General features: G+C 39.1%; 1 protein-coding gene and 1 long non-coding RNA gene across 3 annotated transcripts in view; one reads left to right on the forward strand and one right to left on the reverse strand.

Moving 5' to 3' along the window:
• IRAK3 (interleukin 1 receptor associated kinase 3) overlaps positions 1–26,599 on the forward strand; it is a 45,634-nt gene that overhangs the window by 2,774 nt on the left and 16,261 nt on the right. Inside the window, exons 2-8 of the mRNA XM_077913719.1 lie at positions 9,325–9,507; positions 12,417–12,481; positions 13,108–13,162; positions 14,434–14,585; positions 18,771–18,835; positions 23,294–23,408; positions 24,428–24,546. Coding sequence (XP_077769845.1) covers positions 9,325–9,507; positions 12,417–12,481; positions 13,108–13,162; positions 14,434–14,585; positions 18,771–18,835; positions 23,294–23,408; positions 24,428–24,546 — 754 coding nt within the window. The remainder of the gene's footprint in view (positions 1–9,324; positions 9,508–12,416; positions 12,482–13,107; positions 13,163–14,433; positions 14,586–18,770; positions 18,836–23,293; positions 23,409–24,427; positions 24,547–26,599) is intronic.
• Positions 1–26,599, reverse strand: part of LOC144323354 (uncharacterized) — a 54,920-nt gene that overhangs the window by 734 nt on the left and 27,587 nt on the right. Inside the window, exon 4 of one of the 2 annotated variants that reach the window (XR_013388766.1) lies at positions 1,107–1,256. This is a non-coding gene — a long non-coding RNA (uncharacterized LOC144323354). Of the gene's footprint in view, positions 1–1,106; positions 1,257–17,394; positions 17,621–26,599 lie in introns of those variants that run through there. The other variant, XR_013388765.1, reaches the window with a different exon arrangement.

The following is a 26,599-nucleotide window of genomic DNA, read 5'->3' on the forward strand; positions in this document are numbered from 1 at the left end:
AAGGTGAAAGGGGAAAAAATTTTTAAAAAAAATTAAAAAAAAAGGTGAAAGGGGGAGTAACATCTTAATATACCAGTTATTTTACCACACTCTCACTTCTCCACTTAATTTTTTAAAAATCTTTATACATATTCTATGTCTAAATTCTTCAAATCACTCTTATCATGTATTGTTGTTAAGAGTAGTATAATCACAAGGTAATAATACACTCTCTGGTTGATGATGATTGGATGGTTCTGTAATGAAAGGAGGAGCCCAGACTGAAGATATTATGATTATTTTTTAGTCTAGAGAAGCGCAGACTAGGATTCTCATCAGATGGTCAGACTCCAGAGCCTATGGTCTTTTTAAAAAAAAATGTTTAGGGATCCCTAGGTGGCGCAGCGGTTTGGCGCCTGCCTTTGGCCTAGGGCGCGATCCTGGAGACCCAGGATCGAATCCCACATCAGGCTCCCGGTGCATGGAGCCTGCTTCTCCCTCTGCCTGTGTCTCTGCCTCTCTCTCTCTCTCTCTCTCTCTCTGTGACTATCATAAATAAATAAAATTAAAAAAATAAAATAAAAAAATAAAAAAAAATTAAAAAAATGTTTAAATAGGCTATTGTTTAGAACAGTTTTAAATTTACAGAAAGCTTGAGAAACTTGTACAAAAAATTCCCATCTCTTATACCTTTCACATACACTGTGCACTCAGTTTCCCTTGTTATTCACGTCTTACATGAGTGTGGTATATTTGTTACTGTATCGATATATTATTATGATTATTAAAGTCCATATGTTATTAAGATTTCCATCATTTTGTCCTAAGCCCCCCTTCTCTCTCCCAGGATCCCATCTGGGGATTACACTGAGTCATCCTGTATTCTTAAGGACCCTTTTTGCTGTTATAATTTCTCAGACAGTTCTTGTTTTTGATGACCTTGACAGTTTTGAGGAGTACTGGTCAGTACTGGTCTACCATTTTGTAGAATGTCTCTTGACTGAGATTTGGCTGGTGTCTTACTCACGATTAGAGTGAGGTTATGGATTTTTGAGAGGCCAGCAGCAGAGGTAAAGTGCCATTCTCATGACATCATATTAGGGGCACACACTATTTACCTGACTTACCGCTGTTGATGTTAACCAGAGCTGAGGTAGTGTCTGTCAGTTTTCTACACCCATACTCTTTCTTTCTTCTCCCCTCTCTGCATACTCTTTGGAAGAAAGTCACTATGTGCAGCCCACACTTAAGGAATGGAGAGTGATGCTTCCTCCTCCCTGAAAGTGGAGCAGAGCCTCTTGTTCTTTTGAGGACCATGGACTTTCTCCCATCTTACAGTGTTCTCTCTCTAGATCTTATTTTTACCCTAAGTTACCCCCCCCCCCATTTCTCTGTTCCCCTTAGGATAAAGTTCTGTAAAGGAGCTATTTATATTACAATCCCTCCATTCTCCCTTGAACCTGCTCCAGTCAGGCTCTTTCTCAGTCCCCACTGCTCCATTAAAATACCTCTCATCCATGGTCAAGGTGGCTAAATCCAATCATCAGTTCTCAATTTCCTCTATGATATGTGTGTGTGTGTATATATATATATATAAAATATATATTTAAAATAAATATATATATTTAAAATAAATATATAAAGTAAATATAGGGATCCCTGGGTGGCTCAGCGGTTTAGCGCCTGCCTTTGGCCCAGGGCGTGATGCTGGAGTCCTGGAATTGAATCCCACATCGGGCTCCCTGCATGGAGCCTGCTTCTCCCTCTGCCTGTGTCTCTTCCTCTCTCTTTCTCTCTCTGTGTCTATCATGAATAAATAAATAAAATCTTTAAAAAAATAAAGTAAATATATTTAAAATAGATATATATATTTAAAGTAAATATATTTAAAGTAAATATATTTACTTATATTTATATAAAGTATATACTTATATATTTAAATGTATTTATATATAAATATTAAATATATATTAAATATATAAAAATATATTACATATATTTATATATTTAAAGTAAATATATATATATTTAAAATAAATATATTTTTTTTTCCTATTTATTTGAGAGAGAGTGAGAGAGAGATCACAGAGGAAGAAGCCAACTTGCTGCGGAGTAGGGAGCCCGATGTGGGACTCAGTTCCAGGATCCTGAGACCATGATCTGAGCCGAAGGCAGATTTTTAACCGACTGAGCCACCCAGACGCCCCTTTAGTTTCCTCTTACTTGATACAGTTGATCACTCCTTCCTCCTTGAAGCACTTTCTTTACTTCTAGAACTTACACTCTTTATTTTCTTCCCTTCTTGCAGGTTTGTCTTTATCTCTCTGACCTCCTCGAGTACCCCTGGGATTAGTCCACAAAACCTCTTCTCTTCTGTTTATCTCCTATTCCCACTATTTTGTCAATTCCATCTATCTGTTAATTGCACCTTTCTAGCCTGGGTCTCTCTCTCTCTCTCTCTCTTTCTCTCTCTCTCTCTCCCCAACATCAGCACCATCTCTGTTCGTCTGCTTGATGGATGTCTCCGACGTAACAGCCCAGAAATGCTTCCCTCCACCAGAGTTTTTCCCCATCTTGGCTGGTGGCAACCCCATCATCCTTCATTCGTTCAGGCTGAAAATATTAGTCTTCTGTGACTTCTTGCTTTCTCTCACAAACCACATCCTGTCTCTCAGTATATATTGTTGACTCTGCCTTCAGGCTCTATCTAATAATCTGACCGCTTCTTAGCACCACTACCACAGCCATCCTGGTCCAAACCACCAGCAGATCCCACTGGATAATTTCAGCAGCCTCCTAACTGGTCTCCCTGCTACTGCTCTTGCCCTCCTCAAGTCACTTTTGAGCATAGCGCCAGTGAGCTAAAGTATACATGCAAAGGATGCTAGTATCATTGCCCCATTCAGAACCCCTCAGTGGCCTCCCAAAGTTCTACATGGCTTTTCTCACTTCCTTCTTGTTTGCTCCACTCCAGCTGCATTGGCCTCCTTGGACACACAAGGAACATTTTTCTTGCAGGTAACCCTGAGAGCTTGCTTCTTCACTTCCTTTGTGTTTTTAACTATTATCTACTCTGGAGTTGAGCCAACAACTTACACGTTTGGCTTTTTATTTGACTTCCCTGGGAATGAAACAGATCTTCAGTTAAATGTTCTTTTATGAGAAGGCCTGATTGCATCCTGTGTAGGAAGAAAGGAGGGAGGCATCTTTTCCTTTTCCCATCATATTATCTCAAAACAAACTGTGCAAGAACACAGTCTTAATTTACTAAGGGTTTTGACATGTGGTTATATGCAAATACAAAGATTCCAAACTGGGGTGTGTTACGATATTCTAAAAAACCCCTTCAGAGACATATTTGCATATGAAGAGTGATCTCCGCAGTTGAATTCCCCAGTGGTTAGCATTACCTAGATAGTTCTGGGCTCTCAAAACAAAGCCGAAAAGGAACTTTGAACAGTCAAATGATTATTAAGCAATCAGTATCTTCAGATAGACAAATCTCTGAACTTGCCAGCTGGACGTTTTGGCTTCTTTTACTTCATGCCAAGATGCCTTTCATTTTTTTTTTTTCCCAAGATGCCTTTCAAACAAAAGATTTGCCTTCTAAAAAACAATGTTTTAAACAATGCTTACCTATGGCATATTTTTCTTTATCTTTTTATGGGGATTGGTCAAGCTTAACAACACAGTTAGTCACTGAGAAATTTACTCTTTGTTTAGTACTACGAATAAACAAAGTTCTATGTTCCGGAAGAAAACAAGGGAAGGGGTAGAGAAAACTCTGAATATTGAAGGATATGACTCACACGTCAAGAGTCTGCATTCCCGTCCCATCACAATGAAGCTCTTGTTTTCTAGAATCTGTTGCAAATGCACTACACACTTTATGGATGCTAATAATACTCTTTAGTGGTGTTTCTATGCCGAATGCATCATCACTGAAGGAAAGCTGTTAAGGTTACACCATGAATCACCAGTTACAGAAAGAGAAAACCTATTTGGCTTCTCATCCTAGAAGCAGCCCATGCACGCAGTATCCATTTCAACGGAGCCCCGGTCAGTCTTACTCTGTCAACTATTACTATTAGCAAAATGCCTTTGCTTTACGTAGGCCTGGTACAAACTCAGAACCCCTTGACCCTGATCAGTGTTAGGACACTAAAACCTCAGCTCTTTTTGCATCTGTGGTGTCTCAAGTCACAGGATGAGAGAGCACAGAATCATGGTCTGTTGCACTTTTAAGAGGGAAATTCAGAAATTTAAAAAAGGAAAAGGAAAATGGGGAAAAGAATTAGGTGGGAAGTCTGACTTGACAAGTTAATTCCAGATCTCTCTTGCAGTTATAAACCATTGCTTCTCTACTGTGAGAATTGTGAGCCCTAAAGCGTTTTTTTACCTTTTTAGGTACAAATATTTTTTGTGGGACTCTCCTGCTGCCATCGCCACCAGGTGGATCCTCCAAAAACTAAAGCTTCTGTGTTTGCATCCCCTTCTCAGAGATCTTCCATTGGCCTCATTGGCCTCGTTTACTTTCAGAAGAGAGTTTAAATTTGTATGCTAATGCTCAGGGCCTGTCTGTCACTCAGCAGATATGTAGTGAACATCTAGCAGGTGCCAAGTACATTCCTACGGAGGTAACACAGACTCCATGGGGCCTGTTCTCCTTTTCTTTAACATGAATCCTCTGTTTTAAACATACTGGCCTCCTCTTTGCCCTGTCAGTCCTTTCCTTCATTTCTGGAGCACTTCCCCATCTGACAGACTTTTCTCTCAGAAAGTCTCTCTTGTCCCAATCCACCCCCACTGTAGAGTGAGCTGACAATGTAACCGAACCAATGAGTTCCTGCCTTGATGAGTTAGAAACACCACCAGGTTCAGTTGTCCCACAAAGAAAACTTATATTTGCAGCAAATAAGGAGATCATGGGGAATGATTCCCAGAGAAAGAGTGAATAGGTTCCTTTTGTTTAGGGTTAGGATGAATATTTAGATAGGGAAACCTTGTCATCCTAGGGAGAGGTGGGTAAAAGGCCACATGCCTATGGCCACATGCCTGTGCGTGCCTTGTGTGCTATGTGAATGAGGCTGAGGCTCCTCCTTGGGCAGAGATTTTAGTATTACAATGAGGTAAAAGTAATTGTAGGTCAGTCCAGATGTCACTCCATGGTCCATCTGCACGGTCCCAAGTCAGGTTTAGCTCAAGTGGTCTGTGTGGTCTGGGGCAGCAGGAGGTCTTGTCAGGGCAGAAGCCATCACCTGGGGTTGGTTTTGGGGCTTCCCTTGTCTGAGTAAGGGAAAAGTCGGAAAGAAGAGCTTAGGAAAAGATGTAAGACAAAGTATACAAGCAGGTGGGCATTGAAGGCCAGGTCTTGGGGTCTACATGGTGGCAGCGTCACACCCTCATGCTCCTCTGTGACTGTGGTAGCCCACAAGAGTATCCTCTCTCTTCACATTATCCCAGAATCATGTCATGTCTTATCTCAAAGATTCAAAGTGGAGAGGGAACTGATTTCTTTTTAAGTTTATTTATTTATTTTTTTAGTACTCTCTACACCCAATGTGGGGCTTGATCTCATGACCCTGAGATCAAGAGTGGCACGCTCTTCTGACCAAGCTATCCAGGTACTCTTGAGAGAGAGCTGTTTGATTGATTGGTTGATTTGCAAGCTTTTTTTTTTTTTTAAGATTTTTTTTTTTTAAAGATTTTATCTATTCATTCATGAGAGACACAGAGAGAGAGGCAGAGACACAGGCAGAGGGAGAAGCAGGCTCCATGCAGGGAGCCTGACGCGGGACTCGATCCCGGGACTACAGGATCAGGCCCTGGACCAAAGGCGGTGCTAAACCGCTGCGCCACCCGGGCTGCCCCTTTCTTAAGATTTTTATTTATTTGTTCATGAGAGACACACAGAGAGAGGCAGAGACACGGGCAGAGGGAGAAGCAGGCTTCCTGTAAGGAGCCCGATGTGGGACTTGATCCTGGATCCTGGATCCCAGAATCCTGCCCTGAGCCAAAGGCAGACGCTCAACTGCTGAGCCACCCAGGCGTCCCTCAAAGGACATTTATTAATGAGAATTTTGAAACTGCTCAGTGGCTTGCCTAGAGTTGCACCATAGGTCAAATGAGAGAGCTTCTGCTAAACCCATATATTCATGCGTGTGTCCAGGGAATCACAAGGGCCCTCTGTCTTGACTGGTGACTTCTCTTTTGAAGACAATATAGCCTATGGGGCTCTGAGTTCATCCTTTTTTTTTTTTTAAGATTTTATTTATTCATGAGAGACACAGAGACACAGGCAGAGAGAGAAGCAGGCTCCCTTCGGGGAGCCCAATGTGGGACTCCATCCCAGGACCCAGGATCCCACCCTGAGCCAAAGGCAGACACTCAGCCGCTGAGCCACCCAGGCGTCCCCAGAGTTCATTCTTTTATCTTGTTTTCCAGCTGAAATTTCAGTGATTTTTTTCCCTCCCCAGTATAGTATCAATAATTCCTTGAGAATTGGCCTCTCTTTAGAAATACTTAAAGTTTTAAACTTGGCTCAGGCTCCAGAAACCACTCCTTTAGGAAGCCTTCCATGATGCCCTCATCTTTTTTTTTTCTTTCTTTCTTTTTTTTTTTTTTTTTTAAAGATTTTATATTGGTAGGCACTGGTAGCTACTAAGTCAATTTTTGGTTTACAGAAAGAGTTCTGGTTTCATATTGTGATCTCCATCAACTATCAGGATTTACTTATACTCTCAGCAAAAACATAAAGTTAAAGGAAATTGAATAGCCCAGCAAACCCTTGAAGGACTGAAAACGTGGGGAGAAGGGATGCCAGATTAGATCAGAAGATGTTTGCCTCTCTGATGTCTTCATTGAAATACTATCACTGGTGTAGTAGCTCCCTTCAAAATTTTTTAAAACGTTGGAGTCTGAAGTAGACTGACCACAGGGGGCTTATTGCACTTCTCTGATCTGAGCCCCTATTTGTCTTTTAAAAGGACATCGACCTTTGGAGAATATCATTGAGTCCTTGAGAGAGGTTACCTTGGTTACTGCTGGAGAGGAGCTTCCAAATGCGTGTGTGGCAGAGGAAGAGAAGGCTGTTTTCCATAACCAGTTATGGTGCTATGTTGAGGGTCCCCATGACCACACTCAGATGATAATTGGATTTTATCTACCGATGTGTATCTGGCTTCCAGAGTTTTTTAGATTTTCCAGAGGATAAAGTTATGAGGGGATGCCACAATCATCATCGCTGACTCCAAATCACATTGCTAATTTTAGTGTTCAAGATGACTGGGCTAATCTGGGAGTGTTGTCCCAGGAGCAAGAAAGACACCTTTTTGATCTGTCATTTGGTCTCTTTCTCTCTCCTTGGCCTTAAAATACACCTTAAAAATTGGAAGTTGTGCAGAAAGACAGTATCTTTTTTTTTTTAACCTAAAGAATCCCATTAGCTTGGGGTGTCATAAAAACTCATATACTTTCAGTAAGTACAGCTCTTAAGGTATTTATACCAGGCTTAAATAAGCCATATACACTGTTTTTGAGCAATTAAATCCTACTATCCCAGTAGAATATTTCCCCGATCCTATCCAGATATTAGCTTCTAATTGCTCAAAAATGTTCAGCAGCAAGAGAGTATTGAACAAAAATTTAAAGCAGCGTTCCATTAAAACTGCAACAACTGAACCTAACTATTGCAAATGAGTAGTTACACTGAAGGGAGAGGAGAAGAAGAACTAACCTAGGAACTTTGGGAAATAGGCTCTAACCTAAATACTCTTGGGCTGAGGGCAAAAAGAAGTGTACATAAATGCAATATTTGGTTAAAGTGTTTCTCCTAGGGGTATAGGTTAGCAGTTCTGAAAGTAGTAATATTGAACAAATCAGTAAAGATACTGTAGATAATGAGAACCAAGTTTCTTGCTATTTGGGAATACCGTTACAAATGAGGAAGGGCTAAAATATACCATGTAGTGTTGACTTAGAATCAGAGGTATCAATATAAAAACATGGTTTTGGTTTTGGTTTGTTATTTAAAGATTTTATTTATTATTCATGACAGACACAGAGAGAGGCAGAGACACAGGCAGAGGGAGAAGCAGGCTCGCTTTGGGGAGCCTGATGCAGGACTTGATCCCAGGACCCTGGGATCGTGCCCTGAGCGGAAGGCAGATGCTTGATCACTGAGCCACCCAGATGCCCCCCAAAACATGGTTTTTAATATGTATACAGACAGAGAAATTATAGGTGTGTGAGTTAATGCACATGTATTTCCTAGCTCTGTCTGCATGGAAGGCCTGGAAGCAATGGAGCCCTGTGGTAATGAGTGCGTGTAGCACCTACATCTTGTCTTCTAAATACATTATCTCATAAAATGAACCAGGACTCCTGAAAAGTAATTGATTCCAGGGCTGGGATGGGAGGAAATACATAATGAGCCCAAAGCATAGCATCTTATAGGGTCAGAAAATAAGGAAATGTTCCAAAACTGATAGGGCTTGTCAGAAGAGCACAGAAACCCACCTGGATGGACAGAGCTGGAATAATTGTAGCAACAAAGTAGAGAATAATAATTTTGGATTTTAATCTATAGAATAAGATAAACACTCCTGAGTCCATACTGATATAAGTAAGTTAATTAAATGGGGAAGAATGGATAGTACTTTCTTACAGAAGAATTACAGTTAGTGTATGTAGGAGGAGAAAGGGGAAATAGAAGATCACCACGAAGCAAAGACCACAATCATAGTTCTGATAGACAAAATCCACTGGTGGATGCAAATGTTTATGGGCAAAATCTAAGGAAAAGCAGGATATTTCCATAGTCTCAAAGTATCTCCCCCAACACAGTTATTTTACAGGGAAAGGTAATTTCATAGTAGAGGAACCTACTAAGGTGGCATATGCCACCATCACGAAGCAGTCAAGATCAGTATCGTTAGTGGTAGGACATGGGCATCTTGAACCTCTTGATACTATGTAGTGAGGAGGACACAATAGCATTTCACTGTCCTTAAAGATGAGGAAAAACTGAAGACCATGAGACTGGAGGTTAAAAAGTGGCAACAATCACACTGTGGAAAACTGGGTAGGATCATAGGCCAAAAAAAGGGCATTTGTAGAAAAACTGGTGAAAGTAGAAAAAGGTCTGCAATTTAGTCATCATTGGTCCTGGTCATTGTACTAGGGAACATAAGATGTTAATACTGGGGGCAGTTGGGTGGGCAGTATATTGCTAAAATTAGTTCAAAATAAAAATGATAAATAATATGAAATAAAACATACACCCCCGAACAAGTATTCCAATAAAAGTAAATTATTTTTTGGTTCTTCCTGTTGCAATTTCCACAGCGGAGAGACTCTTGAGCAGCTGGCTGGATGTTCGTCACATTGAAAAGTATGTAGACCAAGGTAAAAGTGGAACAAGAGAATTACTTTGGTCCTGGGCACAGAAAAACAAGACCATCGGTGACCTTTTACAGATTCTCCAGGAGATGGGGCATCATCGAGCTATCCATTTAATTGTGAACTATGGTAAACATTTATGATTCTTACGACCTGGCTCTCAATCCATTTTATTTGCAATATAACTTGTAAATGTAAATATTGTATCTTATTCGAGACATTGACTGGCCATGCTGTGTCATTGATTCCTGACCTGAGGCTTTATCTGAAGGCTTTCATTACTTTGTTTTTTTAGGACACTTTCTTTCCTTATTGCCTGAGTAAGCAACACATTCCTTTCTACCACTTCTTTAGTTATTTTTTTTTTTTTAAGATTTTATTTATTTATTTGAGAGAGAGAGCATGAACAGGTGGAGGGCCAGGGGCGTTTTAAATGTCAATGATCAGCAATTATTTTCTAGTTTTGACATGAAATCCATAGCTTTCTGCTGGCTTCTTAGGAAAGCCATTTTCTTTTCTTTTTTTTTCAGGAAAGCCATTTTGAATCGTCTATTTTACATGACAATGAAGTATCATCTCCCTGTCTCCCTGACAAAAGGACAATGACTTTTAGTGCCTGTACTTCAAATTTTGTTCTGCACAATACTTATCTGTGATGTTTTTTCTTCTTCTTGACTAATTGCCCTGGCTAGAACCTCTAGTATGATGTTGAATAGAAGTGGCAAGAGCATTTTTTTTTCTTGTTCCTGATGTAAAGGGCAAAACATTCAGTTTTTCACAATTATATGTGATGTTATTTATCGGCTTTTCACAGATACCATTAACCAAATTGAGGAAATTCTCTTCTATCCCTTAGATCTCTATGACAGGTTACTGGGTTTCATGGGTTAGTTCTTCATTTGAACAATGTGCTATATTACATTGATTTTCGTGTAGCAAGCCAGTTTTGGATTCCTGAATGAATCCTGCTTGATTACGTCATATAATCTTCTTATATTAGTCTGCTAATATTTTGTTGGAATTTGTTGTCTTTCTTATTGTTGTGGAATATTTTTGCATCTATATTCATAAGAGATATTGGGCTCTAGTTTTCGTGTGTTGTTTTATCTGGCACTGGTATAGGATAATATGATTGGTCTCATTGACCAATTTGGGAGTTGTTACTTCCTCTTCTCTATTTTGGAAGAATTTGTAAAGAACTGATTTTTTTTAAATTTTTATTTATTTATGATAGTCACACAGAGAGAGAGAGAGAGAGTCAGAGACATAGGCAGAGGGAGAAGCAGGCTCCATGCAGGGAGCCCGATGTGGGATTCGATCCGGGGTCTCCAGGATCGCGCCCTGGGCCAAAGGCAGGCGCTAAACCGCTGCGCCACCCAGGGATCCCAAGAACTGATGTTAAATCTTGTTTAAATGTTTGGTAGGATTCACGTGGGCTTTTGTTTGTGGGAAATCATAGATTATTAATTCAATCTCTTTCCTTTGCAATATATCCATTCAAATTATTTCTTCTTGAGTTAGTTTTGGCAGTTTGTGTCTTTCTAGGAATCTGTCTATGTCATTTCAGTTATCTAATTTTTTACATACAGATGTTCATCATATTCTCTTATAGTTCTTTTTATTTCTATAAGGTTAGTAGTTACGTCTCCTCTTTTGTTTTTGGTTTTAGTTATTTGAGTCTCTTTTCTTTCTTGGCTAGTCTAACTAAGGGAGTGTCAATTTTGTGATTATTCCAAAGAACCCACTTTGGTTGCATTGGTTTTCTCTTTTGTTTTTATATTATTTAGTTGATTTATTTCCACTGTAATCTTAATCCTTTTCTTCCTTCTGCTTGCTTTGGTTTACTCTTTCTTTTGTAGTTCCTTAAAGTGAAAATTCAGGTTATTGATTTAAGATCTTTCTTCTTCTTTAAGGTAGACATTTACAATTATAAATTTCCCTTTCAGCGCTGCTTTTTCTGAGTGCTGTAGTTTTGGTATGTTGTGTTTTTGTTTTCCTTCATCTCAAAGTATTTTCTAATTTCCCTTGTGATTTCTTCTTGGACTCACTGGTTATTTTTGGATTTGTTGTTTAATTTTCATGTATTGGTGAATTTCCCAAATTTCCTTCTGTTACTGATTTCTATTTTAGTTCCATTGTGGTCAGAGAATATGCTTTATATGATTTCAATCTTTCCTAATTTATTGAGGCTCATTTTATTGCACAAGATATGGTCTATCCTGGAGCTTATTCAATGTACACTTGTGAAATATGTGTATATTGTTCTGTTTTGGTGTAGAATGTTCTGTAGAATGTCTGCTAGGTCTATTTGGTTTATAGTTTGTTCAAGGAGGTCTGTTATTAATTGATAATGTTGTGTTGCCAGTTTTCTAAACAAAATAATTTTAAAAACAGAATGCAATCTAAGAAAAACTAGAAGATGAAATTAAATTTCTGTGGTCTGAATGAAAATGTCAGATGTGACAGCAAAATATTTCAGGATTTTCATCTTTTGTAGGAACCTACATAGGCTACCTCGATTCAAATAGGACAGAATTTACAGTGTACATTCAGGAAGGGGTGGTAGGTGTTTATGGTTGACGACACTTGCATGTACACACATACACATCTCTAATATCCAATGGCACAGAATGGGATAAAAAATGAAATACAAAAAATAAAAACTTACTTATGGAGATATAATCCCATGACTGTAAAACTTTAAAACATATGGGCAAAAAGCTTTTTTTCTTTCAATTTTCTGCTTTATACTTTTATACTTTAATATTTTAATTTAATCTGCTTTTATACTTTAATATTTTTAACGATGTCTAACAGTAATTTAAGATAGGTATTTGTGTGTTAAGCATGTTTGCATAATGCCTGATGCTTAGAAAGCTATTCACATATGCAAATTTATAACCATTCAGAGAATGAAACTGAGATTTAGAAATTAACATTCCTAGCAAAGTGGTTTTTTTCACAGTCTAAGGAAGAAAAAATGTGCTTAATAAAGACATAACATTTTTCTGTATGTAACTCCCCTATTTCTCTTGCAGGAGCAGCCTTGAATCCTTCAGAGCAGAGTCATCAGAGAGATGGATTTCCAAACATGTTACCCAAGGTAGAGTGTATGTGCATAGATAATGAACCTTGAACTCCGTTGCATGTATAATTGAGCATGGGGAATGAAATTGTCAGACAGAAAAATGCTGGATTTGCAGGCACTTTTTCTAAAACCAGAAAAACCTTAGCTCTCTCATTACTCTTTGTTTAGTTGAGGATTCAGGAAATTAGAGATTTGTGAGTGTTTGAAAGAGTGAAGAGCTTTCTCCTCGCAGTGATCTGTCATAGATGAGGCTTAGAACTATTAAGAGCGCTGTGAGCTATGCATTTGTCTTAATTCAGCTTTTAATTTTCCTGTTCTAGTTGGCATTTTGCATGTTACTGTTGGATTTTATTGGAGCAAATAAATTGGCAGTGATCATTTTTTTATAGCAGTAGAAGTCATTTAAAATTGAATATAACCATGACATTGAGTTTTTGCAGTGGTATGGAAGACTTAACTGTATATGACAATGAATACTATTGAATTAAATAAAGTAACTTTGCTTTCTACTAGCTTTCTTCTAAATTAAATTCTACTCTATTGCACTGTATAGTCCAGGGGGAGCTTTGGGTTTCTGTTACGGTTCTGTTCTTTCTAGACTTATGAAATGGAATTATTTCAGTGTGTATTTCCTCTCTTAGGAAACAGCCAATGTCACAACGGATAATGTGCTTACTCCTAAACATAATGAAAAAGGTAAAAAACTTTTTTTTTTTTTACTTTAAATCATGCTTTGCTTTAAGTTAACTTACAGGGAGGAATATCCAATAAACCTATTAGCTGTTCATTAATATGCAGGTTTAAAAAAATATGCAGGTTTAGGGTCAAATTTTCATGGATATTGAAATACCGGCAGTTTTGACCGACACGGAGCTCTGATGGATGATATATTATGGTTATATTAAAAAATCCCATTGGCCAATGGAACATAGTGGTCTCTTCCCCAAGGGGTTTCATATTTTCCATTAGTGAAATTTGCATTTTTATGTGTCATAGGAAAACATTTAAAAATTACATTGGGTTTTATATAGTTTTAGAAATTTTCATAGCCCTTGTGGAGATCTTTAGAGATGTCTGTAGAGCAATGCTGAAGGTCACTATGAAAATCCCATTATTTTCCATATCAGCTTTATTACTTTATTAGCAGGGAGAATAATTTAGTTCTACCTGGGAATCATTCTGATAAACTTTAATGGCTAGTTAAGGCTGCTTTGCCTCAGCTTTACCATTAGATCTGCATGTTTTTTGGTTCAAAAAGAGAATTAGAAAAGTTGGGTAAGGTTTTGATCCTTTAAGATTTAACAATAAGATCTACATCAAACACCAAATGTGGAAATACAGCCAAAATTTGGCTCTGAAGGATTTTGCTACGCTTTTCCCTTTGAATATGTATGTGATTACCTTTTTAAATGTTTTCTCCCAATCTCTGCTTTAGATGATTTTTTGAAAAGCTGAAGCATCTTCCTAATTTACTCTGAGGAAGTAGTTCAGAATTTAGAGGATTTGGCTCATGAAAAATGTTTCTATCGGTCATGCTTGGAGAATATTGTTTAGTCATAACAAAATTTCCACTTCTATAGTTTTAGAGTTTTTTTGTTTTTAATAGTTTTAGGTTCATAGTGAGCTAAAAGCAACCTATTGATCTAATGATGAAGAAATAGAACCTTGGAAAAGTTTCCCTAACTACGTTCTTTGGCTGACCTCTTTGGAAGGATGATAGAACCACACGGCTATTGTTCAGAAATCTAAAAAGCCATTTGCTCTGTGGAATGGTGGGTGCCAGACACAAGTAAAAGTGCAGAGAGCATATGGTGGGCTTTTGGTTTTGGTTCCTGGGTCTTGCACGGCTGGCTTTCTGCTGAGCTCTGATGTATTTCTAATATGGAAGCCCTGGTTCTTTATAATGGTGTCATTGATTCTTAAAAAGAGAAAGAGTAACTTATCTTCTCCCCACTTTCCTTCCTAAGGAATATTGTTTAAATCCTCCATCAGCTTTCAAAACATCAGAGATGGAACCAAAAATTTCCACAAAGACTTCCTAATTGGAGAAGGGGAGATTTTTGAGGTATACAGAGCGGAGATCCAAAACCGAACATATGCTATTAAATTATTTAAACAGGTATGGAAAGAATTACTATCACAGGATATCAATTCCATTTATTTGCTCATATTTCATACTAGAATGTGTCATTTTTCATCAACATTGAAAGGAGGTATATTTGAAAATAAAGTTTCATAAATGGAAATAAGATATATGAGCTCAGGTGACGGGAGAAAAGACTGTGAAATGAGTGCCTGTCTTGCAGGAATGTGGAAGTGAAATTCTTCCCATCCCCAGATGTGTCGAAGGAGGAGGACTTTTTCTGAAAAGCCTTGTATGACCTTTGGCACTTTGCTTGTGCTGGTCTGCTCCAGTTTTCTTGCTCTTTTTAGGATGGGCAGGGTCAGCCCCAGGTAGCTTCACCGGCTAAGCCACAGGCTGATATTAGGTGCTACTTTATAAATTGTCATTTATCACAGTTCAGGGGGGCTAGAAAGAGGAGGCCTCAAGTAGGAAGAGCAAGGAAATGAGCAGAGTAGGAGTTTCTGAGAAAGCTGAGTGGCTGCAGCCAGTAAAGCAGAAAGGTATTGAGGAGTCAAACTCAGGAGTCAGGAGGAGACTGGGGTGCACACATAACACCCTAAAGAGCTGCTCTTCATGTTCTGCGTTGTTAGTCAACAGTCAGTAAACATTTATTAAACTCTCGCTGGGCTGGGTGCTGAGCAAGGATGTATAGGGTGGAATTCTATCCTCAGGGAGCTCAGTCTTAGGGAGCAAACAATCAAGTAAAGAAAAGATTAACCTGTGGAGTGAGAAGTCCTTGAGCAGAGATTTGTGTAAAAGGAGGCCACAGGAGCATAAACAAGACAGCCAGAGCAGGGGCACATCCAGCACCCAGAAGAGTGCCTGGCACAGAAGGACTACCCGATAAACATTTCTGCAACACACAAATGGAAAAGTGGGTGAAAGGAAGTTACCTTTCAGCTGGATTTTGAAAGATGAGTAGAATTTTGGCAGGCAGCGAGGGACAGGAAGTGCTTTCTGGGGGAAGTAATAGCTGGCCCAGCAGCCTGGATGTATGTGTGTGATAGCATAGGTCTTTAGAGTAACAGATCATTCTGTGGAGGAGACCTGAGTGTGGGGGTGCGGGTGGGAAGGTGGTGGCAGACGATACTGGAATGACGGGTCACGCCTGTGGCTGGTTTCTAAGTGGGAGAGTGAAAGGACTAGCCTTGTGTTTTTGAAGTAGAACTTTGATTAAAGGTTAGATGATGGGCTGGAAGCCGGCAGAGGCATTGGAGGAGAGATGGCAAGGGCTAGACTGGAGATGAAAAGAGGGATTTTTCAAGATGTGTGATAAAGACATGGATGGGACCTAAACTAATGTCCTCAATCCTAATGTTAGAGTCACCTCGGGACCTTTTCTGAAATGCTCCTGTCAGCATCAGGTTAGGTCAGAGTAGTGGTGGTGGTGGCAGGCATCAGCATTTTTAAAAAGCTCCCCAAGTGGTTCAGGTGTGCAGCCAGTGTTGAGACCCACTGCTGTGAGCCAGGACAGAGGCCAAGAGAAGGTGTGTCTAAGAAATGAGGTGAAATGGACCAAATCTCATGGTCAGTTAGATAGGACTGGGGAGGTAGGGAAGAGGATGGAGCTAAGCCATCCCTTCTCTGTAGCTTTGATTACAGGGCCCCTCTTTTTTTCTTTAATTATTAATCTGATTTTTTCCAGTTCCCTAAATTGCATTTTACCCCACTGATTCTATATGGGCGCTTCAAGATTCCTGAGGACACAAGAGATGAGACCATTGGGTACCTCGGTGGTTCAGTTGGTCGAACATCCAACTCTTTCTTGATTTCAGCTCAGGTCATGATCTCGGGATCATGAGTTCAGGCCCCTGTGTTGGGCATGGAGCCTACTTTAAAAAAAATTAAGAAGAAAAAAGAAATGAAACTTTTTACTGGTAAAACCATTCAACAAAAAGAAGGTGGTTACTCTGGAGGTGGTCTAACTGAATGAAGCCTTTCCTAGGGCCATGTGTCCCGGCCCCAGCTGTATGTTCTTTCAGGGTTGACCCCCAGGGCTACCTCCCTCCCCAAAGGCTCCAGCCTTCTACTTTCCTCTTCTCTCTATGGCTGCCACCAACTCACACTCCCTTTGGGGAGATTTTTGGTTTTCAGTTTTTTCCTTCCAGGGGTCTGGTTTCAGAATGGAATGTCATTGCCTTTAGATCTCCTTTGTTTCCTGTCCCAGAATTCCTGTCCCACAATGATCATTTGCTTGATTGCCTTCCGGTATGGTTTTGGTGACCCTCCAATGTGCAGCCACAGCATCATAGCATTATCTCCTAATACTGATTTCTTCATCCACCTCTCCCAATGGACTAGATGGTTTTCTTTGAAGAGTCTTATTTATCTTTGTATCCCAGAGCCTTCTTACAGAGCCTGGCCCATGGAAGTTGCTCAATGAGTGTTCATTAAGTGAACTGAATGACGCATGAACGTCCTTTTGATGAATGTAGTTGCTAATCTCTAAGAGTAAAAAGACAAGAGCTGACAAAGTTACCAAAGACTTAGAGACCGTACAAAGTCCTAAGTGCATGCATGTGCGCACACACACACACACTCATCAGGAAAGATGGGATAATTTAATGAAGACTTAGCCACAGAGCATTTGTTTTTTTTTTATTTAAAAAAAAATTTTTTTTTAATTTTTATTTATTTTATGATAGTCACAGAGAGAGAGAGAGAGAGGCAGAGACACAGGCAGAGGGAGAAGCAGGCTCCATGCACCGGGAGCCCGACGTGGGATTCGATCCCGGGTCTCCAGGATCGCGCCCTGGGCCAAAGGCAGGCGCTAAACCACTGCACCACCCAGGGATCCCGAGCATTTGTTTTTTAAAGAAATGTGGTTTTGTAATATTGGGACATTAACTCCAGTAACCTTTCTTCAAGGGACTGAAGTGGGGGAATGTACAAGATGCGTGAGTTAGGTGCGTACAGATCACCTGGAGCTCTTACAGTGTTGATTCTGATTCAGCAGACCTGGTAGGGACCTGATATTCAGCATTCCTCGCCAGCTCCCAGTGAAATGATTCCTCATTCACAGATCAAACCTTGAGCATTAAGAGTACTAGGTTAGCATGAACACAAAAACTAACCCCTTCATTTTTCAGATTAAGAAAACAATGACCTCAAAAAAAAAAAAAAAAAAAAAAAAGAAAACAATGACCTCACGGATATTAAGTGACACAAAGTCACAAATATTGAGTGTTAGAAATAGGACTGAGACCCAATCCACCTGGCTCCCAGGACAATGGGTTTTTAAAATGTAAATTCTCATAAAACGGTCCTTGAAAATGATTTGTTAGCCTAGTTTATTGTTTCTGACTTCCTGGATTAACTTGGAAAATAGCTTCCAGAATTCCTGTTGGATTTCTCTCCCTTTCTTCCTGAGAACAGAGCTCTAAAAACCCTGCCCTGTCTTTCAATTTACAAATGATAGAAACTTACAGCTGATGGAGCCTAAGAATATTTAACTCTTTCTTAGTAGAAGTTAGGACCTGGAGATGCAGAGACCTGCCGGGACATAAGGGTTAGCAAGCCATCAAGAACAATACCAGGTAGAGAGTAGGTGCTCATACAATATCATCAAATTCATTAATTTATTCAATAAACTAATAAATAATTCATATTTATTCAATTACGTGTCAGGCACTGGGCTAGCTTCTGAAACTCCTTTGAAGTAAGGAGTTATGTTTTTCAGTGTCTTAGTAAGCCCATTTTTTTTTTCAAAATTAATACGAAGGTAAACTGGAATTGTCATATCCAAATGACCCAAATGGTAAATGCCAAATTAGTAAAATCACTTCTAACCAGAATGCAGCCAAGACAAACTGGATTCTCTGTGAGATCAAGTGGGCAGGTTCTAGCATGGGATTTTATTTAAATACATATATAAAACTTTTGAATTTATGAAAATGCATACAGAATATGGTAAAAGGGTTTGAATGTAAAGTATAGCAACGTGACACGTTGCATGAAAGACTTCGAACTCAAGAGCAGTGGTTCTCAATCGGCTGGGGAGTTGATGGATTTTTGCAAATCTGATGACAGCTAAGGATCCTTTCCCCAGAAAAATGTTTATATGCATTTACATCAAAAACATCAGCTGTGTTTCAGGAAGACTAGAGCCTGGGTTAAGAATCCCAGAATTACAGATCCTTTGCTTAATTTTCTTTTCTTATTTTTCTGTGTGATATTTAGGAGAAAAAAATGCAATGTAAGAAACAATGGAAGCGGTTTTTATCTGAGCTTGAAGTTTTACTACTGTGAGTATATTTCGTCTGCAAGTTTTCCCTCTGTGCCTGGTTTTCATCTTTTTGCATCTTTGATTCTACAGCACAGTGCTTGGCATGGCTGGCATGCAATAAATGTGGGTTGGATATTTGAACATTGGGTATGTTTTTGACATCTGCTTTCGCATAGTCCTGAGAATATATTTTAAAATAGACCATTCACACAATTCACTTGAACACATTTTAACAAGAAACCGTCACCAGGAAGTGGGTTAAATCATGTGCGACTAACATGGCTGAATGTAAAATAACTCCTAGAACATTAGAGTTGTATATATTTTACCATTTCCCTCTTCCTTAGAGACATTTTAGTCAAGAAACTGTTTCATCAGTATAACCCTCTTCAGGAAGAGAGTTTAGACAAAGAAATCAAGTGCTTTTGATGTGCATATTATTTTCTGGGAATTCATTCATGAGCCTGGGAGTCCTCAGAGACAAACTAAAATGACTTCATTTTCATATATATTCATATCTGCAGCTGTGCAGCCTTGCTCATCGAAGGCCCTTAACCCTATAGAGCTCACTCATCACCCTTTATGAAAAGAAAATGTTCTTTTCAGATGTTTTCTAAAGCAATATGTGAAGTGGGTGGTGGAGGAGGCATTGTACTACATCCTTCTTTTAGGCCCCAGACCAGAAATCAAAATATTAGAAGTCTAATCATAAAAAACTTACTGCATATCATTTAGTCAACAAATAACTAAAACCCAAATCATAATAGTAGAAGCTTTCTGTATTTAAGTTTTATTTATTTGCTAATGCATATATAATAAGTCGGAATATTTCAAAATTCCAAAAGTGCCAAAGGGTAAACCAAAAACAGACTGTTTTTCCCCACTATTATCTGTAACCACCCAGCTGATTTCCCCAGGGCAACAGTTACCAGTTTTCTGTATGTCTTCCCAGAGATAACTTTATGCATGAGCATGTATGTATTTAGTTTTCTTATTTTCACACCAGGGGTAGCAGAGATACATTGTTCACTTTGCTTATTTTGATATTCCATTGTATTCTGTCTTGTAATTTAATTACCCATTCTCATATTGATGGAGTTTTAGGGTTTTTTCCTAATCTTTTAATATTAGAAAGTCATGATGCTGCAATAAGAAAAGCTTGTCTGTATGTTATTTTGTACCCGTTTGAGTATATCTAAGTTCCCATAAATATAATTACAGGGTCAAATGGTTATATGTGTTGCATAACACCAAATTCTCCTCCAAAAGAAGTACCAATTTACACTTACAGCAGGCATACATATGAGTTCCTGGCTCCCATATTTTTGCCAATATAGCGTTTATTCTTTACTTTTAATTTTTGCCAGTGTGCTAGGTGAAAATGGTTTCTCAGTATGGTTTAAATTTCTTCGTGTATTATGAGTGAATCTTTTCACATATTAGGAGACATATTTCCTTTCTGTGAAATATCTGATGCTATTCTTTGCCCATTTAAAAAAATATTAGGCTATTGGTATTTTTCTTAATGATCTGTAGGAGCATTTTATATATTAGAGAAAATTAGTCTTAATCTCATGAAATACAAATATATATATATATTTATATAATACAAATATATATATATATATTTACCAGATTGACATTTGTCTTTGCCTATTCTAGTTTTTGCTCTGTGGAAATGGTTTTAATGTAGTTGAATTTAATCTATATTTTCTTTTATGGATTGTGGATTTTATATCACAGTTTCAAAGACCTTCTCTGGTGAAAAGTTATAAAATAATTCTACCATGTTTTTTTCAAGTACTTTTATGGTTTCATTTTCTACATTTATATATCTGATCCAGTTGGATTTGTTCTGGAAGGTATTTATATATGACTTTAGAGAGAATTAACCACTCTATGATCTTGAATATTCTTGGTGTGCTATTATTATTTATATTGCTAATATTTATTTAGTTTTAGGCTTTATTCCAAGTACTTTACATTCTTTAATCCTTACAACAGTCCTGTGAAGTAAATACTCTTATCCTCATTTTGAAGATGTGGAAACGGAAGTGGATCCCACCTTTTTGAGAAGCTCCAACTCCTTTCCTAAATCATCTTCAGTCTCCTTCTCAGATATTTATTAATGAATAAATCAGATATAGCCCTCTCCTCCCACAACATGCTGCCTGGGGTGGGGTTAGGAGAGAAGTACCTAAGTAAACAGGCAATTTCAGTAAGCGAAGTGGTGAGATGAAGTATAGAGTGCTGAGAGAGGGGAGCGTGGTAACCTGGGAGCTCCAGAGAAAGTCACGTCTAAGCTGAGACCTGAAGATGAGTTTTTTTTTGTTCAATATTAAGGGAATTTCTTTTTTTTTTTTTTTTTTTTAAGGGAATTTCTTAACCATTGTCCCTTAGGATTGTAAACTCGTTGGGATGTGGCATCGGATTCCTTTTTTTCTCTCCTTTCCCAAGGGGTGGGAAGGGAGCTAATAATTTTTAAGGACCTGACATTTGGCTAAGTAGTTAACTTTTCATTTAATTTTCATAAGAAACTTGGGAAGTGGTGTTTTATTTTTAAAAAATTTTAAAAAAGATTTTACTTATTTATTCATGAGAGACACACAGAAAGAGGCAGACGGAGAAGCAGACTCCCTGCAGGGAGCCCGATGCAGGATTCTATCCTAGGGCCCTGGGATTACCACCTGAGCCAAAGGCAGATGCTCAACCACTGAGCCACCCAGGCGTTCTGGGAAGTGATGTTTTAATTATTGTTTAGAGTTGAAGAATATTCATCTGTTAGCGCTGCCATCACAAAAGAGACAGGGTGACTTAAACAGAATTTACTTTCTTGTGGTTCTGGAGGCTGAGAAGTCCACAATCAAAGCAGATTTGGTTCTTGATGGGGTGCTCTTTATGGCTTGCGGACAAGGGTCTTCTAATTCTGTCCAGACATGATGGAGAGAGAAGGAGCAGATTCTCCAGTTTTTCTTCATATAAGTGCACTGATCCCATCGTGAGGGATCTAATCGTGACCCTGACTGGCTCTCAAAGGCCTCTCCAAACACCTTTACGTTGGAGTTTGGGCTTTAAATGGGAACTGGGTGGAGGGAGGGTGAAGGTGTGTCGGGGAGAGACACAACTCAGACCATAGCAAAGATTAACAGGCTCACGGAGATTAATTAAATCACGTGCCCAAGTTCACACAGCTGCTAAAAAGAAGACCAGAGATTCAAACCAGGTTTGTCTGTCGTTCAAGTCTGTTGATGTACTACAACATGGTTCCTGGCAGGTTTTGTCTGCAGCTGGCACTCAACAAATACTTGTTGAATTGATTTTAAAATTACTGTATCCGAATACATTGAGCTCTATATAATCTAAAATCCCATTGACTTCAAAATTTGTAGTGAAAGGATAGGTGAGAAGGGTCCGTAGATACAAAGTCAGCAGTCTTTCTCTATGGCTGCTCCATGTTCCACACCTCCCTGACTTGTACCATGTCCGTTTTTCTGCTAGATTGGTCATATCTAAAAATAAGCAAATGAAAAAAAAAATTAAAAAATAAAAAATAAAAAAATAAAAATAAGCAAATGGTCATTTCTGCTCTGTGAGCAGGAGAGCAGAGCACCAGGCCATGGCTGTGTCTATATGAGGTCTGCTGTCTGCTTTCCAAAAAAGATTTCTGTCTCTGAATTATTTTAAGGTGCAAGACGGACCAGGCAGTGGTATAGATCAGTTGTTTAGGCAGCCAGATACGCCAGCTCAATTCTTTTTCAGTCCATTGCTTTTCATTTCGTAGTGAGAGTCTGTATTATACTAGGTATAAGGGGTCTTATGCCATAGGCATTTTTGATCTGTTTACAAGTAAAATATGTCTCTGTGCGGGTCCATACACACACATACAAGACATACTTCTTTAAGGAAGGAGGAAGGAAAGAAATCTGAAGACGTGCGTATGTGTGTTTTATAGGAAAGTTTTGCCATTGAAGAAACTAATAATAAGGTTTTATAAATAGAATCTTTAAAAAAAAAAAGCTTTATTTTAATTTCCCCAAGCATGCCTAGAACATAGTAGGCATTCAATAAATAATTAAATTGAACTGAGTTTGTGGAACACGTGAAGTTCACGTTTTATATTTCACAGTTGTTACCTGGGTTCCACTGTGATGATACAGCCATTCAAGAAATAGTTTTGGGGCGTCTGTGTGGGTCAGTTGGCCAAGCGTCCAACTCTTGGTTTCTGCCTAGGTTATGACCTCAGAATCGTGAGATCGAGGCCTGTATCAGACTCTCTGCTCAGCAGAGCTGCGCTCTTTAGACCAATTTGGGGAATAAATCTGTGCCATGTGTCCAATGAGATTACTTCCCCCTGGGCCAAATCTATATTCTGCTTTACACCCATTCCCTAGCCCACCCTATCGCCCCCAGACCACAGTGCGGTTCGTTTCCTATTTGAGTAAATAATCTGATGGATTTAAACATCTTTTCTCTCAAGGTTTCATCATCCAAACATACTGGAGTTGGCTGCTTATTTTACAGAGAATGAGAAGTTCTGCTTGGTATATCCATATATGAGAAACGGATCCCTTTCTGACAGATTGCAGTGTGTAGTAAGTCACACCTTGACCCCCCCTTGATGCTCTAACCCCCTGAAGCCCTGGAGAAGCTGCTGAAACCTCCTGTAGGATCCAGCAGGCCACTATGGATTCACATGAAGGGATAGCCAACAATGTGTTTCCCAAGGAAGTAGAGGACTTTCCATGATTAATTATTTTACTCTAAAAAAAAAAAAAAAAAAGAAAAAAGCCTGCCTAAATACCTGAGTGACTGTGTGCTGTGCAGCACGGTGGCCAAAAGACTTGCTGAGTCCTTACTCCTTATTGATTGATTCCATATCTCAAATGAGTTTACATTAACTACCCTTATTTCTTACTCACATAGCTTCGCACAAAGTAGCGTTCAGTACAAAGGGTAGACATAAAGGTGATATAACCTCCTTAAAGAGAAAGAGGTTGAATAATGCCTTGATTTCTCATGTTTTTGAAAGAGAAGCTTAAAAATTCATTCTCAATATGAATGAAGTGTGAGTCAGACTTCATGCTATTTTCTACCTGCAATTTCCCTGGTATGTGTGTATGTTTAAGGTCAAATTTTAGTTAGGGTAAGTATAAAAACAGAGTATTCTCAATTACCCACACTATGATGCCACAAGTAATTTTTAAATCTTATTTAATGAAAAAATATTGTAAGTAGCCTCCATACCCAGGGTGGATCCCATTGTTGAGCTTGAACTTATGACCCTGAGATCAAGACCTGAACTGATAGTCAAATGCTTACCCAACTGCCGCCTAGTGGCCCCTTATTTAATGAACATTTAAACCTAGTTACCTTACGAGCCATATTTTGATTAAACTAATGTTAAAATTATTGGATATTCCCATTGACTACGAAAAGGCCTAGAACTGTTGGTAGTAGAGGAAAACGTATCTCAAATTACAAATAGGTTATGGCAAACCAAAATGTTCATTCCCCTACCTCACCCCACCTCACCATCTGCTTCTCTTTTGGCATACCTCTAGGTGTGGGTACACACCTTCCACTCCTAAACCAACTACTGTTGTCTTTTTAGGGTAACACGGCCCCACTCTCTTGGCACATTCGAATCAGTGTTTTATTGGGAACAGCCAGAGCCATTCAGTACTTGCACAACACGGAGCCGTGCTCAGTCATCTGTGGCAGTGTATCAAGGTAAATTATCCCAAAGCTTGAGGTTGCACCCAAAAGCCCTTTTCATCAGCACAGGTGAGTCAGACTTCACGCTGTTTTCTACCTGCAGTTTCCCTGGTATGTGTGTGCATAAGGATTAAGAATTCTCATCTAGGGATCCCTGGGTGGCGCAGCGGTTTAGCGCCTGCCTTTGGACCAGGGCGCGATCCTGGAGACCCGGGATCGAATCCCACGTCGGGCTCCCGGCATGGAGCCTGCTTCTCCCTCTGCCTATGTCTCTGTCTCTCTCTCTCTCTCTCTGTGTGACTATCACAAATAAATAAAAAAATTAAAAAAAAAAAAAAAAAGAATTCTCATCTAAGAGGGGGCGCCTGGATGACTCAGTCAGTTAAGCATCCAACTCTTGGTTTTGGCTTGGGTCATGGTCTCCAGGTGATGGTCTCAGGGTCACGGATCAGCCTGTGTGGGGCTCCGCGTGCTCAGTGTGGAGTCTGCTTGGGATTCTCTCTCTCCCTCACCCCTTGCACCCCCCGCGCCTGCTGTGTATGTGCTCGCTCTCTCTTTCTCAAGATAAATAGAATTAAAAAAGAAAAAAAATTCTCATCTAAGTATTTAAAATCTGACTTTTTTCTTAGTGAAGTATAATGGCATATGACTCCTAATTAGTTTCAGGTGTACATTATAGAGAGTCAATTTTTTTATTAATGAAAATTGTATCTACCCAATGTAAAATGCTACATTTATATGGCCAAAGGGAGAGTTTATATTATCTTTGGGAATTATTAACGAATAACATAGGATAGACAGTTTTGTGTATTTTATTAATTATACCTGACACTAAACTTTGAAATGAACCTGTATGAATCTCCCTTTTTTCTTCATAAGTGAGTTTTAAGGGAAGGTTAAGTGACTTCTATGGAGATTCCCAGCAAGATAACAGCAGTAGACAGTCGACGGTAATTAAAATTCTTTGTCACTGAGTCCCCAGGGTCTTGCTGATTCCACGGAGCCTGCAGCCTCCTAGCTTTACCTATTCATGTGTGACAAGCCAAGCCGAGACTCTGCTGTTCATTTTTGAGACATGAGAAAATTAGAAGCAACGTCTTCTTTCTTTCTTTCTTTCTTCTTTCTTTCTTTCTTTCCTTTCTTTCTTTCCTTTCTTTCTTTTTTCTTTCTTTCTTTCTTTCTTTCTTTCTTTCTTTCTTTCTTTCTTTCTTCTTTCTTTCTTTCTTCTTTCTTTCTTTCTTTCTTTCTTTCTTTTTCTTTCTTTCTTTCTTTCTTTCTTTCTTTCTTTCTTTCTTTCTTCTTTCTTTCTCTTTCTTTCTTTCTCTCTCTCTCTCTCTCTCTTTCTTTCTTTCTTTCTTTCTTTCTTCTCTTTTTTTTTTCTCCAGTTAGACCTAAAGAATCATTCAGACAGAGAGTAGATACTCTGTAGCAAAATCCCCTTGGTGAATTTTTCCCGTGTGCCCTTCATCTTGAATCAGTCAAAAGTAGATAAATACACCTTTGCTGCCTAGCAGGGATAACTGAATTTAAAAGGCTTCTGTCTCTTCTGAACCATCCCCTGGGATCTTGAAAAAAAAAGCTTTTAGTGTGCTTTTGAGGTGAGCAAAAGAGGGACTGGTTGCTTACTTCTTTGTGTTTCTGGTGAAATGAACTCTATATGAAAAGACTCTAGATTTTTCCGGAGTCCTGGGGGTGTGCAGAAACAAGCCAGGGCCATCTGCTCCCGTGGCGGTGTGACAGTTCATCAGCTCTGGTGGCCCCATAGAATCAGCACACAGTGGGTGCTCCCTCTCGGGACCTGGGACCCAGATGCACAGCCATGGTGTTGGGGGGTCAGTTCCAAAGGGCAGAAGCAATCCCCCTTCCTCACCCCCAGCTCAGCATAGTGGATGCTTATGTATGTCGTATCTGCATAAATAAATATCCAGCATTTTCCTCTACACCTGTCCTTCCTTTGGTTTATACTTAAAATGAGCCTTGCTTATTTTCAGCCGCAGGCGGTAATACATTAATATTCATTTTTCTTTTGGGTGACTGAGTTCATCAAATCCTTTCCTGAAAGGAGAGC

The sequence above is a fragment of the Canis aureus genome, chromosome 11 (genome assembly GCF_053574225.1).
Source record: "Canis aureus isolate CA01 chromosome 11, VMU_Caureus_v.1.0, whole genome shotgun sequence".
NCBI lineage: Eukaryota > Metazoa > Chordata > Mammalia > Carnivora > Canidae > Canis > Canis aureus.